This window comes from Tasmannia lanceolata, unplaced genomic scaffold (assembly GCF_043159265.1).
Source record: "Tasmannia lanceolata isolate RefF3 unplaced genomic scaffold, GAP_Taslan_0.1 ptg000011l, whole genome shotgun sequence".
Lineage (NCBI taxonomy): Eukaryota > Viridiplantae > Streptophyta > Magnoliopsida > Canellales > Winteraceae > Tasmannia > Tasmannia lanceolata.
Window position 1 is genome coordinate 22,081,057 of NW_027518688.1, and position 18,709 is coordinate 22,099,765.

The following is an 18,709-nucleotide window of genomic DNA, read 5'->3' on the forward strand; positions in this document are numbered from 1 at the left end:
CATCTACATATATAAAGGCAAAATCTTGCGTTATTTTCTTCCACCCTTTGCCAAAAATTCCATCTATATCCCACTTGTATTGACTTTATGATATTACCTACTTTCTTTAGGGTAAAATCGTAATCTACATACGTAAAGTACCGACAAAATCGTAATCTACATACCCAAAGTACCGACACGGATACTTGTCTATGACAATTAAGGAAAAAAGTACCAAGAAGAGGTAAAGACATGACAATGACGAAAGAACTACTTGATATTATTCATGCAGACACTTGCAAAATATTGACGGATTCCGAGCACCTTAAGAGGAACAACAATTATGGAAACCTCTATTGATTGGAGGGCTAGGATCAACCTATATCGATTGGAGGGCTAGGATCAACCTATGGAAATGATTTTATGGGCACAACCGATTGATGTTGTGTTCCATCACATGGACGGTTTGAACCAACCTATAACCCTCTATAGATCGGAGCGTTCAGATCAACCGATGAAAATTCTTTTTCAGGCACCACCTATGTAGGCAGTGGCCCATCTAATGGACGGTTTGGATCATCCTATGGTACAGGCCATACCGTACATTTTCATAAAGTGAGGAGTGCGATCATCAAAATACGGTGAGTAGTGCCATTACAAAATATGGTTGTGAGGACATTAGCACTATATATAATTTGAAACCATCGTTGTTACTTGGATGTTCCCATGCGGGTCGGGTTCAACATTGAAATAGTCTCCACAATCCACAATAGACGGTTTGGATAATCCTATGGTGCGGGCCATACCGTACTTTAATAAAGTGAGGAGTGTGATAATCAAGATATAGTAGTGCGGATAACATTTCCCTTTGTTAATTGTTAGTCCATGTTTGGTTTGGATTTTCATAACCGATTGTGAGTTACAAACTGATTATTGGTGACTCACTATTGCTTCTCAAAATCCAAAACAACATGGCTTGAGTTGAGGTGGTCAACAATTGGTACCATATCTCAGTGACATAGATTCATTGACATAGATGCAGTCCAATCTTTGCCAAATGGGGTAAAAAATTAGTCAATGCATTGGCAATGAATGATTGTGAAACTCTACTTTCTGGCAAAACTAAGAAGGTATATTTTATAGTTTACATTTACTTTCTTCTTAATTTGTCATATTCATATTAACACATCATTTAGTTATTTAGTGACTTCCCAATGTATGTCTCTCATACTTCTTTTTTTTCTTTTGAAAATTTTACTTTTATTTATTTATACGCCAGTACTTACATTTTCTCTTCGATTTATTTCTTTTTCTTTTATTTATATGCATCCATCTAAGAAATAAGCTCTCAACTTTATTGTAGGTTAATAATATAAATTTCCTTAGTGAAGTTTTCTTAATCACATTGTCCTAGGGTTTACTTATGCTAAATGTTTGTACCAATTCACATGCCAAATGGTCTTTATCATAAAAAAAAATTCATTTGTGCTTATGCATATCTAAATGCATAGAGTTCACTTCTGTAGGTTTTACAGCTATTTTTAGGCCATTACTTAATTTGTGGTTATTCTTACGCGAAATTTATTGTTGCAAGTGCATTTTTACTAGTGCCTCAAAAATTAGGACTGGTTAAATAGTAGGGCTGCAACTCGGGTCGGGTTTTGGAGAACCCAACCCTACCCGAGAAATATCTCGGGTCGGGTCGGGTTTTTTTTCGGAAAACCCACGATTCCCAAACCCGGCCCTACCCATAATAAATCTTGGGTCGGGTTTTTTCACGTTGACGCAATTTTGTAAGAAAAATTCTTGTTTGGCAAGGCAACTCAACTTATAGAAGCAGAAATTACACTCACATTACACTTGAATCAAACAATGATGTAATTACACTCACATTACACTTGAATCAAACAATGCTGTAATCAAACAATGTTGTAATTACAATCAAACAATCCTGAATCAAACACTTGAATTAACTCAACTCATAGAAGCAGAAATTACACTCACATACAATAACAGTGGGTGCGTGGGTTTTCACTTTTAACTTTTAACTAACAATAGAAAAAAATGTACATATTATAACTTATGTAACTCGGGTCGGGTCGGGCCCCTTCAAACCCGGCTCGACCCGAGATTCATGCGGGCTTTTGAATGCTCAACCCGGATCGACCCGAAACCCATAAAACCTGAACCCAACCCAGGCTATTTTCGGGTCGGGTCGATGCGGGTAGGGTAAAACCCGGCTCGAGTTGCAGCCCTATTAAATAGAATGCGGTAAGGCATTTTGAAAAATAAATACAGAAGGAAAAGGAAGTTTTTAAAACGAAGATCTTAAATGCTTTAAAATGCCACAAAAATAGCCCTTTTTGGAAACAAGGTGAAATGCCTTAAATACCTAATAGATTTTCCAAGGAAATGAGAGATTGGGAGAGATATCTTCTGAGGGAAAAACTTGAAAGGAAATCAAAACAGGATTGCGTATGGATATTAAAGATTGACAGACTTTAGATGTGGTTTGGAAATTAAAGATTTCGTTTGGAGATTAAAGAGTGGCAGACATTTGGGCAAAATCTAAGGTGCGGGCAAGATTTCGTTTGGAAACTATAGTGGCAAATTTTTTCGGCAAAACTGCCCCCCCCTGCCGGCGCATTGGTCAATCACAATAGAATGCGTTTATTAGGGTATACAGAAAAATGAAAAAGGTACAGACAAAGGAACCATCGATGCACTTTGTTAAGATTGACCAATGTGGGCGGCCTTGTAGATGGGTTTTCGCAAGGGCGCCCTTCAGTCTATCATTCCTCTTGGATCAAATATCACGTGCAGCACCCTGATTACACTCCTGCAATTAGTTTAGGAACAGTTTCTAATCAAGTGCGGTTTGTTTTGGATTTTAGAACCTATTGTAAGTTCATGGACTCAAATTTACGTTTAATTTTGAGTCCAATTCTCAGTTTTGGACTTACAATTGATTCTCAAAATCCAAAACAAATCAGTCTTAGACCCTGTTATTTTAAGATTGTGAGTCCAAAACCAATTATTGGACCCAAACTTAAATGTAATTGTCGACCTTAGGATATGGACCCAATATACACAGTCGGAGCCGGATCCAGCCGCGTTGCCCAGAACTTATTCATAAACGTTCGGATCCTGGGCTTATTGCCACCCCAAAAAATAATCACCTGTGTTTTAGGAGACTTATACCTTTACTACCATGTTTTGATAATGACACGTTTTGTTTTATACTTTCTGATTGGATGTTGATAGCATCTTATCTACACTATATCAGCCGTTAAAAGCTAATTAAAAATGTCTAGAACAAGCCGTTTTATTTTGGGCAGTGATATTTAGGGGTGTAAACGGATCGAATTCGGAGCGGATATGGCTATATCCGAATTCGATTACAGTATACACTATCCGAATTCGGATTCGGATTCGGATTCGACGGATATTTAATATCTATTACCGAATTCGTATTCGTCGGATATTGTTCGAATTCGGATATTATCCATATCCGTTTATCTGATAAATTCGAACATTTTATTGCAGCACTTTATCTTTTTTCTCCTACTTACTCGAATGAATTTTTCAAACCTTAAAACTAGACCTCTACATTCTCTTCACAAAATTAACTCTCAAACCCTAAAATATATGAGATCATCTTCTTCCTTTTAAAACAAAGGCAGAGAGAGAGGGAGGCGATGGGGATGGATGATAGTGTTGGTAGTGGTCTTTGGGTTTTTCCTTTTTTTTTTGGTATATGATGGAATGAGTTTGGGCTATTTTGATGGAATGGGTTTGGGCTATTTTTGTTTTTATATTTTTTTTCTAAAAAGAATATTCACTTTTCTTATAGAAACAAAAGATAGTGTGTCATTACTAAAAATAAATATTAATGATACTATTAATAATAAATAAAAAGGATTTACTTCTCGGATTCGGATGTTAAACGGATCGGATATACCATTTACCAGATTCGCATCCGCTAAGAGCCGGATATCTCATAAACGGATTCGGATAATATCCGCTTGAAACGGATTCGGATAATATTCGCTTTAAACGGATTCGGATGCGGACGGTAATCGAATTTCCGAATATCCATTTACACCCCTAGTGATATTCACTCCTCCCTCTCTCTCTCTTTAACTCTAGAGCCGGTTCAACACTTTTGGTCAGTGATATTCCCCCACTCTACAGCCGGTACAACACTTCCAAACCGGTCTCTCTCCCCGTTTGTGGGCCTAACAATTAATTTGTTGGGAATATCTGAACAAGGTAGCCCCACCCATATTTTTCAAAATGAACCGTATGGCCTACACCACAGGATGATCCAAACCATCCATTTGATGGGTCACAACGTAAGTAGGTTGTGCCCCAAAATCTCATTTCCATAGGATGATACTAGCCCTCCGATCTAAAGAGAAACTGCATATTATGGTTACCTCTATAGATTGGAGGGTTGCGATCATCCCATGGTAATGATTTTTGAGGCACAACCTATTTACATTGTGGGCCATCAAATAGATGGTTTGGATCATCCTGTCGTGTGGGTCGTACAATAACATTAAGGCCCAATTGTAGGCCCCACCCATATTTTTCAAAATGAAGTGTACAGTTCACACCATAGGACGATCCAAACAGTCCATTTGATGGGACGCAAAGTAAATAGGTTGTGCCGGTGCCCCCAAAATCATTTGCATAGGATGATCACAACCCTCGATCTATAAGGTTTTCATAATATTCAGTTCCTCTTTAGATTGGAGGGCTAGAGTCGTCCTGGAGAAATGATTTTTTGGGACACAACCTATTTAATATTTATGATGTGGCAAATCAAATGGACAGTATGGATCATCCTATGGTGTGGGCCGTACGGTTTATTTTAACTTGGTGCACCATTGAACAAAGAAGCTTGAGTCCTGCACATCAAACTAAAACAACTATAAGAAGATACTTCAAAGATCAGCATGCGACTAATATTATTACCATCAAATTTAAATTTGAAAAGCTATCTTGTGTTCCACATTTATCCTTGAAAGGGCTCTTGTGTGCTACATTGATTGCCAATGCTTGTTGGATTAGTTGGGACAGATTGTTTCTGCAAAAGATATAAAAAATGAATTATTAGCATAGAAATTAATTAGTTCAATTACTTAAAATATACAACACAGTTAAGAAAAAATCTCTATCTAACTTAAAACCATACACTACCTCCTTGCAAGTAGTTTTGGTGTGCTCCCATGTCTACTAATAGTCTTCGTGCTAGTGTGTATGCCATCAGTACTCCTATGCTTTCTCTTTTTATTAGATTTCTCGACTACATCGAGAGATTCATTTGCAAGACAAAGTTTATCTAACCCTTCCTCAAATATATGTAACGCAACTTTATACTTCTCTGCGGATAGTGCCCCCTCTTCTGCAAAAGCAATAGACCGTTGACATAGATCATCAAAACGCTCCATACAATTATCTTGTTGAACTGGATCACCACCTTGATCAAATATATGTGTGCGCTTTGCATCCTTTCTCCATCATGTAATATGTAATGAGTTGGAATTTACAAGTACACGTATTGAATGCCTACATAAAATACCTTGGAATTCAAATAAACGACAAATGCAAGAAATTGTTACTTTAGAGGCATTAAACAACACTTCATACTCCTTACATTCTATCTCTCCTCTGTGATTTCGTTTCCGTTCTTTCACAACATAAGTTGGTATTTCACCATCTTCCTTGACAAACTTTGCAGGACAATTGGTGAGAGCAGAAATCTCCTCTTGGAATTTTTTGAATATTCCCCTAGTGTAAATGTTAGCAGCCTCTCTTTCAAAAATCGACACAGTCTTCAATGTGGGATTTTAATGAAATGAATCAAAATCTGCCTGGGCCTCTTTTTCATACCGACTTTGTAGGGCTAACTCATATTGCTCAACAAACTCTTTCAAACTAGTCTTTGAATGTACATATCCATCAAAAAAATGATTTATGCTCTCACTTCTTTGAGAACTAGACATCCCTGCAAAGAAAGTATCCTTTAAGAACACAGGCACCCACCTATCGCGAATTCCGTACAATGTTTTAAGCCACTCGTTATCTGTAAGATTATAATCTTTGATCATTTTATCCCATTCCCTTTCGAACTCTTCAACTCTCAAACAATCATAAATGCATTTATTAAAAGTTTCCATAAACATAGCATTTTTTTGTAGAGAGCCCAACTTCTGTGGTACTTTTTGCATGATATGCCATAAGCAAAGACGATGACGGACCGTTGGAAACACCTTTGCAATTACTGCTTGTATGGATTTACTTTGGTCGGTAATTATTGAGATTCGTGGTCGTTCTGACATTACTGCTACCCATGTGTTAAACAGCCAAATAAAACTCTCTATACCGCAACCTAACAAAATAGATTGCCCGTGATGGCTAACTCCTACAAATGGAGCAAATGGCATATCATACTTATTTGTCAAGTATGTAATATCAAAGGTAACTACATCACCGAAGTATTTATAGGAAGCCCTAGACTTGGTGTCAACCCAAAAAATATTTCTCAAATGTCCTTCATTATCAACATCCATTGCATAATAGAAAGCAGGATTCTTCTTGGATGCATTTTTTAACAACTGATAAATAGCTTGTGCATCACCTTGTGCTAGAGACAGGGGTGATGCCAGAAATTTTGCACAAGGGGGGCAAAAATTATAGTAATTTTTTTCTCCAAACAAATGAAAGCACTATTATAGTTTCCAAAAAAAACCCTCAAATGTTCATTGTTATATCCCTTTTATATCCCTCAAAGGGGGGCATATTTTTTTAGAAGGAAGGGAAAAACCCTCACTTGGGAAGAGAAAAAGATATTTTTTTAGAAGGAAGGGATATAAAACTGGTAAAATTAAAATTTTAAACTCATTTTGTAATCGGGATTCCATTGGCCATAATACGCTTTTCCGGTTTGCCGTTCTCTAACTACGATTAATACATCGGCAAAAAAATCGGTCAAAATAGTCGGCCTTGCTCCATTCTTTAATGCGCCTTTCTTGTTATAGCGTTATTCTTGACAGGCATTGACGGAGTAAATGTAGTTACTTGAGACTTCTATGTTATCACGTGTCAACTTGTTGGGGTTTATTTGAGTCAACAAAAAAACCACTCTCTCTAACGAGATTATATATGGTGGCCGCCCCGCATCGTTTGGCTGATCCAAACCATTAATTTTTGGGCTTTACGTAGATGTAGATAGTGTATCCCAAAAACTTTTCTCCATACTGTTCATCCGAACGCTCACCCTCTGATATGTGCAGATTTCTATATTGTACCGTCAATTTTAAACCTCCAAAAATTGGAGGGTTAGGATCATCCAATGGAGAAGATATTTTGGGGCACATCTTATATACATTAGGGCCCAACAAATAAACGGTTTGGATCACCCAAATAATGTGGGCCTGGGCTGCACCCTCATACCTGACCGGCCATCATATAATCTCCCTCTCTGAAAGATGTATCTCAAGGGATCTGAGACCTTTCAATTAAATGGAGTGCAAATATTAGATTCTGCGTGTGTCCTATTAGTACACTTTTATTTAGGAGTCACAGGTGAAAAAATCATCTCCACAGGATGACCCTAACCCTCTAATATGTAGATAAATTACATTTAGAAATATCTATAGATTGAAGAGTTAGGATCATCCAATGGAGATGATTTTATGGGCAAGGGTGCAACAAATCAATGGTTTGGATTGTGAGGAAAATGCCGACTATTTAGGATTCTATTGATGGTATTTAAGAGAATGATTTATTTCAAAATCAATGCTTTAGCGTCAAGAGGAGATGGGCGATTTTTTTGCCGATGTATTAATTGTAGTTTTAGAAGGGAAAGCCAGCAAGGCACATTATGGCCAATAGAGTCCCAAATAGCTTCATATTGTCCCCCTTCCCTATTGGCCAATAGAGTCCCGAAACGCTAGACTTCCTCTCTCTTTTTTTCCCAAAAAATTAATGGGGGCAATTGTCCCCCTTCTCTTTCATGTGCCATCTCCCCTGGCCAGAGACATCTGTCTTGTCTCATTAATAAAATTTCTAGCATCTTTCTCAGTGAACCCCACATTTGCAATTCTTCCTTTTTCCTTAGCAATCACTTCAATTGCTCTACTAGGACTTACCCCCGAAGCACTTAAAAGGGTCAATCTGCGTTTCACACTAGGCAATAATAATCTATGTGATCTATAGAAGCGAGATTTTGATGGACTGACTAAATGAGTATGTTCGTCATGAAATTCAGTGACAACCCACTTCTTAGAGTCATTTATTTTGATCCTCATCACTGCTTTTTGCAATTTGCCTTCATGTTAGGTCTTGGATTTAACTTGTTTTCACTGTTTCTTTTTATTTTTACCCTCTCTATCACATGCAAATTTACAATGATAAATATCATTCGTCCCTGGAACCTTATATGATGATTTTATTTTAATCCCAAAAGCCCACACTCCTTGCATAACCATTATGAAAATCATAAGCTGCTTTCATAGATTCAAAGACCATACCCATGTGTGGTAATCGATCTATCTTGCCTTGAGAATTATTTTTGGAATAATTTTCTTCGATTGTCTTCTCAGTTATGGTTTTCTTGATCATATGATTTTCTTCATCTTCATAATAACCCATATCGTCTCTATCGCTATCTCTATTAATCCCAAAATCCATTGATGTAGTAGGAGACTATAAAACATATAAAAAAAAATATGTTCCATAATTACATAATTAAGCTTACAAGAAGGGAAAGCAAAATTGTGCACCTTTTCAATATTATCCGCTTGATCTTTCACCTCCATAAGATCATCAATGGTCACCATAAAGTATTTGTTTGTTTTCTTTCTTAGCTTAGACCTATTTTATTTAACAAAACTTATCAGCATAGAGAAAAGAAAAGGTAAAAAAAACTAAAGAGAACAAGAAGTAACAATGAAGAGAGACAACAGAATCAATAGATGATGTGACCAGAGAGAAAGAGAGAGAGAGAAGAAATCAGAGAGAGAGAGATGAGAGAATTAATAGAAAGAGGGGGACAGATGGAGAGAGAGAAGAAGAACAGACAAAAAAAAGAGAGCATGAAGTTACGTAGAGAGGGAGGAAAGAGAAAATAAGAGGTGATAGGTCAGAGGTATGATTGTGAGAAAAAAATGGTGGAGAGAAAATAGGCATCAATTTAAGATGGGAAAGTTATTTAGGACTTTCTATTTACTTTATGGGGCCATCGCTATCTCCTCGTGGTCCTCAATCCTTGAAAGACCCCCACAACACCATCTCATTAAAATCCACCAGAGACCCTCATTCCCACCACACAGACCCACAAAAACAAACTAGCCCCAACCATGGCTTCCGAGAAAATAACCAGCAAATGGGCCGGACTCCTTCTACTGTTGGTGGGTCCGATAACCATCGCTCTACTTCTCTTCCGGGCTGAAGAGTTCGACCCGGTACCGATTCCCAATACCAGCTCACGGGCTTCTCTAACCGTACCCGCACGCAACGACCGTGTTCTTCGATCCATCGAGCGGGTCGGAGATGGGCTTCTGCCTGGGCCCGAAGATCTCGCTTATGATGCTGAGGCCCACGTTCTCTACACTGGGTGTGGGGATGGGTGGATAAAACGGGTCACAGTGAGTGACTCGGCCGAGTCCTCGAAGGTTGAGAACTGGGTCCATGTGGGCGGACGCCCACTCGGGCTTGCTTTTGGGCCCGATAAGCAGCTCTTCGTTGCCAATGCGTACAAGGTAAATTGACCAAAAGTTCCATCAGTTTTCTCTGATTTTACCATTATGCGTGTGTAAATGGCGAGGGTAATTTGGGGTTTTAGGGGGTGTATTTTTCGACTAATTTTACGGCCGTGCATGCAAGTACAGCCCAAAAACACAGTGGGGCCCACATTAATTGGGTTATCCAAACCATTCATTTTTTGGGCCATGACTTACATAGGGGTGCCTATAAAATCTTCTTTATAGGGTGATCCTAACCATCCGATTTGTGGTGGTTTAAAATGGACGGCACAGTATTAAAAACCTCCGTGGATTGGAGGGTTAAGATTATCCTGTGGAGAAGATTTTCTTGGCAACCACTCTCTACGTCAACAAAGGAATGGTCTGGATCACCCAAACAATGTGGACCCCACCATATTTTTTTGTTGCACGTGCACGCACGGTCCTCCACCGTATAAAATCTCCTATTCCTCCACTGCATAGAAACCCCCTAGATCAAAAGAATCCCCAAATCTGGAAATGATTTGGGGCCATAGCCTATTTACATTGTGATCCATCGAATGGACGGTTTGGATCATCCTATATGGTGTGGCCGGGGTATAATTTTTTGAAAAATAGTGGACAGACTATATGGGCATGTACACTGTATGAAATCCAAACTTTATTTGAGAGAGAGATTTTCAAACGAAGTGAGAGATTTTAGTTGTAGATAATCTTCATTATCGACAACTACGGGCGAGGGTAAAATGGGTAAAAGAACAGATTAAAAGCTATTTAAGGCACAAAAACTTAACCTTGGTAATTTATAAAAAATCTTGGGGGATTCTTGTAGGTAAGTTTTTGTTTAGTAGGTTTCAAGTAGGTTTCTTCCATCTTTTTCAGGTTTACTTTGCTGTCATTTGAGTACGAATTGACTAGGATTTGCATTCGTTCGTGTTTTGACCCGAACATGCATTTTCAAACACTGGTTGGAAGCACGGTTTTAAATTTCGACTGAAATCCGAAATTTTGGTAATTTCGGCCGAAATTTAATATTGAATGGATTTCGCTCGAAATTTCGGTCGAAATCTCAAAATTTCAGGGTCTGAAACCGGTACCGAAACCGAAATTTTAAACCATGGTTGGAAGGACAAAGACATCCTATGTTTGAATCATCTATATTCAGTCTATTTTTATGGTAGTTAGGATAATATCTCAACTCCTGATTTTAAGGGATAATATCTATTCTAGTTTTTATATTGTGTGAGGCTGTACAACTATACGGTAGGGTTGCCAACCTTGATATTTGATCCAACCCGTTGGATCAAATATCAAGAATGTTACTTCTAACGTACAACCTTTAAGCCTTTATAAGGCCTTTCGTCATATAATTTCTCCTACCACGGTCCACTGATAGTGTTTGTACCTCAAAAGTGCCTGTCCCTGGCATTACTTACCAATCCTGGATTCATTTTATCCTTGAGACTCATTATCAACAACCACTTTAGTTGTTAAATAAAGTATTAGCAGAACAAAGTCGGTGAACAGCAGACAAATTAATTTTAGGATAACTTTATCCAAGAAGTGGTATGCTCTATGGTAATGGCTGTTTATGAAACCCTATTTTTCTTATAATTTCGAGTTATCCCTTCTGCAATGGATGCTAGCAAATCCCTTAATACGTATTAGTTCAAAACAAGTGACCAATCAATCACGTACGTGGTTTAAAACGGAGTTTTGCTAACTATGGGTGTGTGCGCAGGGGCTGTTGAGAATTACTAAAGAGGGAGCGGTGGAGGTGTTGACGAAGGAGGCGGAGGGAGTCAAATTCCTGCTGACGGACGGCGTTGATGTGGCCGGCGACGGAGTGATTTACTTTACAGACGCGTCTGACAAATACAAGCTGCATGAGTATATGTTAGACATTTTGGAAGGACATCCTAATGGGCGTTTGATGAGTTTTGATCCATCCATGAATCAAACACGAGTGCTCGCACGTGACCTCTACTTTGCCAATGGGGTTGCGCTTTCGCCACAACATGACTTCATCGTCTTCTGCGAAACCGTAGTGTAAGTTTCTACACAGTATTAAGATTACTGATATTGTCCCAGGTGCAAATCTATATTTCCATGTTTCTATCAGTCTATCGAGATATATGATATATGCATGGTGCGGCCTATGCATTTGTTAAGTTAATAAAAAATTCCCACCCCAAGATGAGTGCTTTCCTATTCTGATTTCACGAGAGCCTCCGGTAGCACAGCCTAGACAGTGACGGGTTCTCTGTCCCTGCGGGGAGAATGGGGCAAACTCACCACCTTGTCTTTTATTATTTAACGAGCAATCAAAGTTGGACGTATTATTTTACATTCCTTTTTGTAGAACTGAATGTATTTTCAGGCTCCGTTTCTTTCGACGTAAAGTTGGACGTAATTTGTTTCATGTTCATTTCTACAACATAGAACAAATTTTACGTCGAAAGAAACAGAGCCTAAAATGATCCCATTCTTAGGAAGAGTTGAACAAAAAAGAGGCAGAAAATATCACCCCCCTTCCAAATCTTTCTATCCAATGAGTAATTAAAATGATAAAATTTTAATTAAAATGCCCATGACATTTTATTGTCTCAATTTGTTTTTTGTTAAGCTGCCGCTATCGACCGAGGTTAATATCGAAATATAGTTTCAACTATATATTTTTTTTCTTAATTGTAGGAGGAGGTGCAGAAAATATCACATACAAGGTGAGAAGAAAGGATCCATCGATAACTTCATCGACAACTTACCTGGATTTCCGGATAATATTAGATATGATGGGGAGGATCACTTTTGGATTGCGCTAGCAACGGTAATTCAATCCCCCTCCTTCCTTTTCCCTTTATTTTTTCTTAATTTCATTAGAAGCAATAACAAAAAAAAGAAGAAGCTCTTGTGTGCAAATTTCCTAGGGAAATGATATTAGCACTGCAATATTTTAGTAGATTCATGAGAGCATCTTGTAGTTTACTATTTAAAGAGCTTGTAAGAGCTTTTTGAGAACTGTAATTTCCTTTTGACAGCCCTTTAAATACTAAACGACAAGATGCTTTCGCACAGGGGGAGAGGCACATATTGCATGAGCGGGGCCATGGCCCCCCAATGACTTGCAAAATCTCTTTTATGGTGCATGGATTTACATGCATGCTTAACTACTTTAGTGGCCTTGCACCACCCCCACCACCCCCCAGTGTAAATTCCTGGCTCCACCCCTGCTTTCGCATATCTACTAAAATCTTGCAGTGTTGATATCATTTCCCATTTCTTATGTAGTTTTTTTTTTTTTTTTTTTTTCTTTTATGGGACTTCGATAACAAAACTGGAACCCATTTTGTTTGAAAAAAAGAGCATAAGTTACGTACGAAAACAAGAAAGAGCCTTAGGTAAGTGGGGGATGAATCTTATATTAAATAAAGGGAAATGATATCGAAACTGCAATGTTTTGATAAGATGGGCGAATCTTCTTATCGTCTAGCCTTTAAAGGGCTGTTAGAAGGATTTTATAGTTCCCAAAAGCTCTTATGATCCCTTTAAATACTAAACGACAAGATGCTTCGTGCATCTTATCAAAACAATGGAGTGCTGAAATATTTTCCCTAAATAAAATTAGATTTTTTACAGTGCCATATAATTTCTCAAATAAAATAACAAAAATTCCCTACTCTAGGGTTAATTTTTTTTATTACTATCTATGAATTTTCAGTGAGATGGGGGACCCATCATCTATGTGTGTTAGATAAAAATAGCATATACATACTATGACCGATATATGTGCTGATCAAATGGGGGACCCATCAGCTACTATCTGTGCTGCGTCCGTGATTTGATCTTCGTTAGATCATGGACCGATGATATTGATTTGATATATGGTGGGCCATCTGCCTATTTCTAATCTTTCTCTGTCTTTCATAGGGAAGAACATATTTTTGGTATGTGTTGATGAAATATCCCTTTGCAAGGAAAGCTTTGGCGATGTTAGAGAGAATTGTAAGGGTTCCAAACATGCAAAAGTATGGAGGTCTGTTGTGTGTTAGCTTACAAGGGGAAGCGGTCGCCCTGTACACGGACCCTGCCCTCTCTATGGTTACTAGTGGTTTGAAAATAGCGAACCATGTTTACTACGGCTCGCTAGGTGCGGAATACATTAGCAGGCTCGACCTAACTCGACACGCGGTGTTAGGTCTAAAATTGGTAACAGGTTATGGTAGGGCTGGATGGTCCGAGCTAACAAGTCACGACTGAAGGGCTGGTGGAGTCCTGCGCTGCACAAGGGTACAGACAAGAAAGAAAAAGGGTCAGAGGACCAACCCGGAGTGGTACTCCGGACGGGCGCTTCGACACTCAAGTCAGTATGAGCAGGAGTGCAGAGCAATGTCAGAGCAAAAGCTTAGAGTTTTGATTCTCAGATTCCAGGACCCTCACCTTAGTACAAGTGAAGGCTATTTATAGTGATTCTGAGCCACCTGTCTAGGACAGGTGGTAGTTCTGAGCCACCTGTCCAAGACAGGTGGTGGCCTCTGTATGGACCAGGTCTCATACCTAAGGAGGGCAGGTGGAAGTCCCTGATTGGTCCAGGTGTCATACCTAGTAGGGACAGGTGTTGGCCTTCCAACGGTCCTTGTGAGGGCCACGTGCCAGCAGCCAATTGGATGCTGAGTTCGGACCCATCAGTGCTGAGTCCGGATTCCATCAGTGCTGAGTAAGGGCCCGCATCTCCCTTGGGGTCGGGGTAGGGTCTGAGCGGTCCGAGCGAGGCGAAGTCCGCTCCACGGCCGCCCCGACCTCTACCTGCGAGGCCAGTCGCTCACTTCGTCCTTCGCGGGGGGCCGTAGCCCGGGTAGCCCGAGAAGTCGGAGGTCCTCGCTTGCCGGTCTGTCCTACCATTGTTTCTTGAGATAAGATGTCGAACAGCTTTTTGTTGCGGCCGTCCCACGGATGGCGCCAAATCTGTTAGGTCTAAAATTGGTAACAGGTTATGGTAGGGCTGGATGGTCCGAGCTAACAAGTCACGACTGAAGGGCTGGTGGAGTCCTGCGCTGCACAAGGGTACAGACAAGAAAGAAAAAGGGTCAGAGGACCAACCCGGAGTGGTACTCCGGACGGGCGCTTCGACACTCAAGTCAGTATGAGCAGGAGTGCAGAGCAATGTCAGAGCAAAAGCTTAGAGTTTTGATTCTCAGATTTCAGGACCCTCACCTTAGTACAAGTGAAGGCTATTTATAGTGATTCTGAGCCACCTGTCTAGGACAGGTGGTAGTTCTGAGCCACCTGTCCAAGACAGGTGGTGGCCTCTGTATGGACCAGGTCTCATACCTAAGGAGGGCAAGTGGAAGTCCCTGATTGGTCCAGGTGTCATACCTAGTAGGGACAGGTGTTGGCCTTCCAACGGTCCTTGTGAGGGCCAGCAGCCAATTGGATGCTGAGTTCGGACCCATCAGTGCTGAGTCCGGATTCCATCAGTGCTGAGTCCGGACCCCATCACGCGGCACGATCTGCGTGAACGTGTGAGTGCCTATGTGACATCTTTATTTTGTTGTACTTTTTTCATGTGGGTGAGGTAATTGGTTGGATTGTGCGTGTGAATGATCATCTAAGGCACACGTACCAGTATTACTTATGCTTGTTGAATGAGAACCAATAATGAAAATCTATTTGTTTTGTTACTTTGTTAGAAGTGGCTCTCTTTGACCTGTATACAAGGATTTTATAAGCTAAAACCTAGATTTTACAATAGACAATAAAATCCATGTATCAAATGGCCTGCAGTAAGTTAGAATTTTTTGTCATTGATCAAATATCGGACGGTTAAGATGGTTTGATCAGTGTGATATTTGACCGATGGTACCGTCTACTATTATTTAGGAGCTTTAAACCTTAGTCCCAGTTTGGCTGTGTTTATGCACGTACGCACACTTACGTATGGATTTTATAAGCTAAAAGCTGGATTTTACCATAGATGATAAAATCCATTTATCAAAAGGCCAGCAGTAAGTTAGAATTTGATTTCATTGATCATATATCAGATGGTTAAGATTGCTTGGTCAGTGCGATATTTGACCAATGGTACCATCTCCTATTATTTAGGAGCTTTAAACCTTAGGCCTTATTATTTGGCTCGGCTTCTTGAGGACAAAACGCTGCTCTTCATAAGCCCAGAGACCCATTTGGCTGGGCTTCTTGAGGGCGAAAGTTGGAAACACTGTCTTCCCAAAATAGCCAAGTTTAGTGGGTCCTGGCTATGTTTAGAGGAGTGCTTTACATAATGAGCCTAAGCTTTGGTTGAACCAAAGTGTCAATCCCATGGACCCTATATTGGATCTCCATACTGTAGGGAGGGGACGAGGGTGACCCATCAGCAGACGTGTAATAATTAACGAGCAGACAACACTGGCAGTCTTCAGCGATTTCAATGCTATATTGGCAACCAAACAAGTTTGGCTAACGAGGCACCCATAAGCCAAGCAAATATCCGCTCCTGGGTTTATTGGGACGTCGGAGAATTTGACGTTATTGAATTCCGCTCCGATGTATTCTCTGAAGAGATTGGAGGGTGGTGGGGCTGCTTGGGTTTTGGAAAAAGCTAGGAGAGCTCGAAGAAGGAAGAGAGAGGAGAAGAGCTTTGAGAAATCCATGGAGAGGATGTTTTTGGGTGGTGTTTGGAGTGCAATGGAAATGGATATGGGAACATATGTATATATAGAGCTGTGATAGAAGTGAAGGCCATACACAGGGATGTGTTGGGCTCTAGAAGGAAAGAGACATGGAGCGTGCCGTTTGAGTTACTGTGAGTGTGTTATTTTTGTATTCAAAAGGGTCTGCCGTTTGAGTTATTCTGAATGTTCTTATTTTTTATTCAAGAGTCTCCTGATTTCCAGCAATCGTGGATTAAAGTATCCATGGATTCGATTTTGTCGGAAAAAAACTTTACTTGGAATATGAGTTCTCATATGTTGTGTGTTTGAGTTACTGGATACGTAGAGAGGGAGGAACTACGTATCCAGTAAAATCTCTTTTATGGTGCATGGATTTACATGCGTGCTTAACTACTTTAGTGGCCTTGCACCACCCCCACCACCCCCAGTGTAAATTCCTGGCTCCACCCCTGCTTTCGCATATCTACTAAAATCTTGCAGTGCTGATATCATTTCCCATTTCTTATATAGTTTTTTTTTTTCTTTTATGGGACTTCGATAACAAAACTGGAACCCATTTTGTTTGAAAAAAAGAGCATAAGTTACATACGAAAACAAGAAAGAGCCCTAGGTAAGTGGGGGATGAATCTTACATTAAATAAAGGGAAATGATATTGAAACTGCAATGTTTTGATAAGATGCGCGAATCATCTTATCGTCTAGCCTTTAAAGGGCTGTCAGAAGGATTTTATAGTTCCAAAAAGCTCTTATGATACCTTTAAATGCTAAACGACAAGATGCTGCGTGCATCATATAAAAACAATGGAGTGCTGAAATCATTTCCCTAAATAAAATGAGATTTTTACGGTGCCATATAATTTCTCAAATAAAATAACAAAATACCCTACTCTAGGGTTAATTTTTTTTTATTACTATCTATGAATTTTAGATTATTAAGCGACGAATGTCAATGGGGGACCATCAGCTATGTGCATTAGATAGAAATAGCATAAACATACAATGACCGATATATGTGCTGATCAAATGGGGGACCCATCAGCTACTAGTAGGTCTCTACATCTAATCTGTGCTGCGTCCGTGATTTGATCTTCGTTAGTTCATGGACCGATGATATTGGTTTGATATATGGTGGGCCATCTGCCTATTTCTAATCTTTCTCTGTCTTTCATAGGGAAGAACATATTTTTGGTATGTGTTGATGAAATATCCCTTTGCAAGGAAAGCTTTGGCGATATTAGAGAGAATTGTAAGGGTTCCAAACATGCAAAGGTATGGAGGTGTGTTGTGTGTTAGCTTACAAGGGGAAGCGGTCGCCCTGTACACGGACCCTGCCCTCTCTATGGTTACTAGTGGTTTGAAAATAGCGAACCATGTTTACTACGGCTCGCTAGGTGCGGAATACATTAGCAGGCTCGACCTAACTCGACACGCGGCACGATCTGCGTGAACGTGTGAGTGCCTATGTGACATCTTTATTTTGTTGTACTTTTTTCATGTGGGTGAGGTAATTGGTTGGATTGTGCGTGTGAATGATCATCTAAGGCACACGTACCAGTATTACTTATGCTTGTTGCATGATAACCAATAATGAAATCTATTTATTTTGTTACTTTGTTAGAAGTATGCTCTATTTGACCTGTATACAAGGATTTTATAAGCTAAAACCTAGATTTTACAATAGACAATAAAATCCATGTATCAAATGGCCTGCAGTAAGTTAGAATTTTATGTCATTGATCAAATATCGGACGGTTAAGATGGTTTGATCAGTGTGATATTTGACCGATGGTACCATCTACTATTATTTAGGAGCTTTAAACCTTAGTCCCAGTTTGGCTGTGTTTATGCACGTACGCACACACTTACGTATGGATTTTATAAGCTAAAAGCTGGATTTTACCATAGATGATAAAATCCATTTATCAAAAGGCCAGCAGTAAGTTAGAATTTGATTTCATTGATCATATATCAGATGGTTAAGATTGCTTGGTCAGTGCGATATTTGACCAATGGTACCATCTCCTATTATTTAGGAGCTTTAAACCTTAGGCCCTATTATTTGGCTAGGCTTCTTGAGGACAAATCGCTGCTCTTCAATAAGCCCAGTGACCCATTTGGCTGGGCTTCTTGAGGGCGAAAGTTGGAAACACTGTCTTCCCGAAATAGCCAAGTTTAGTGGGTCCTGGCTATGTTTAGAGGAGTGCTTTACATAATGAGCCTAAGCTTCGGTTGAACCAAAGTGTCAATCCCATGGACCCTATATTGGATCTCCATACTGTAGGGAGGGGACGAGGGTGACCCATCAGCAGA

General features: G+C 39.7%; 1 protein-coding gene and 1 pseudogene across 2 annotated transcripts; one reads left to right on the forward strand and one right to left on the reverse strand.

The window, feature by feature from the left end:
- Positions 1-4,935: 4,935 nt before the first annotated feature.
- On the reverse strand, positions 4,936-8,679 carry LOC143886044 (protein FAR1-RELATED SEQUENCE 5-like; annotated as a pseudogene).
- Positions 8,680-9,274: 595 nt separating this feature from the next.
- Positions 9,275-18,008, forward strand: LOC143886648 (protein STRICTOSIDINE SYNTHASE-LIKE 5-like). Of its 2 annotated transcripts, XM_077390694.1 has the most exons (5): positions 9,282-9,749; positions 11,473-11,780; positions 12,426-12,558; positions 13,659-13,913; positions 15,226-15,403. In XM_077390694.1, exons 1-5 carry the CDS (start codon positions 9,348-9,350, stop codon positions 15,244-15,246), a joined length of 1,119 nt encoding a protein of 372 aa, XP_077246809.1. In that variant the 5' UTR covers positions 9,282-9,347; the 3' UTR covers positions 15,247-15,403. The 2 variants fall into 2 exon arrangements, with proteins under 2 accessions (XP_077246810.1, XP_077246809.1); XM_077390695.1 differs by lacking the exons at positions 13,659-13,913; positions 15,226-15,403 and adding an exon at positions 17,571-18,008 and having other exon boundaries at positions 9,275-9,749.
- The last annotated feature ends 701 nt before the right edge of the window (positions 18,009-18,709 follow it).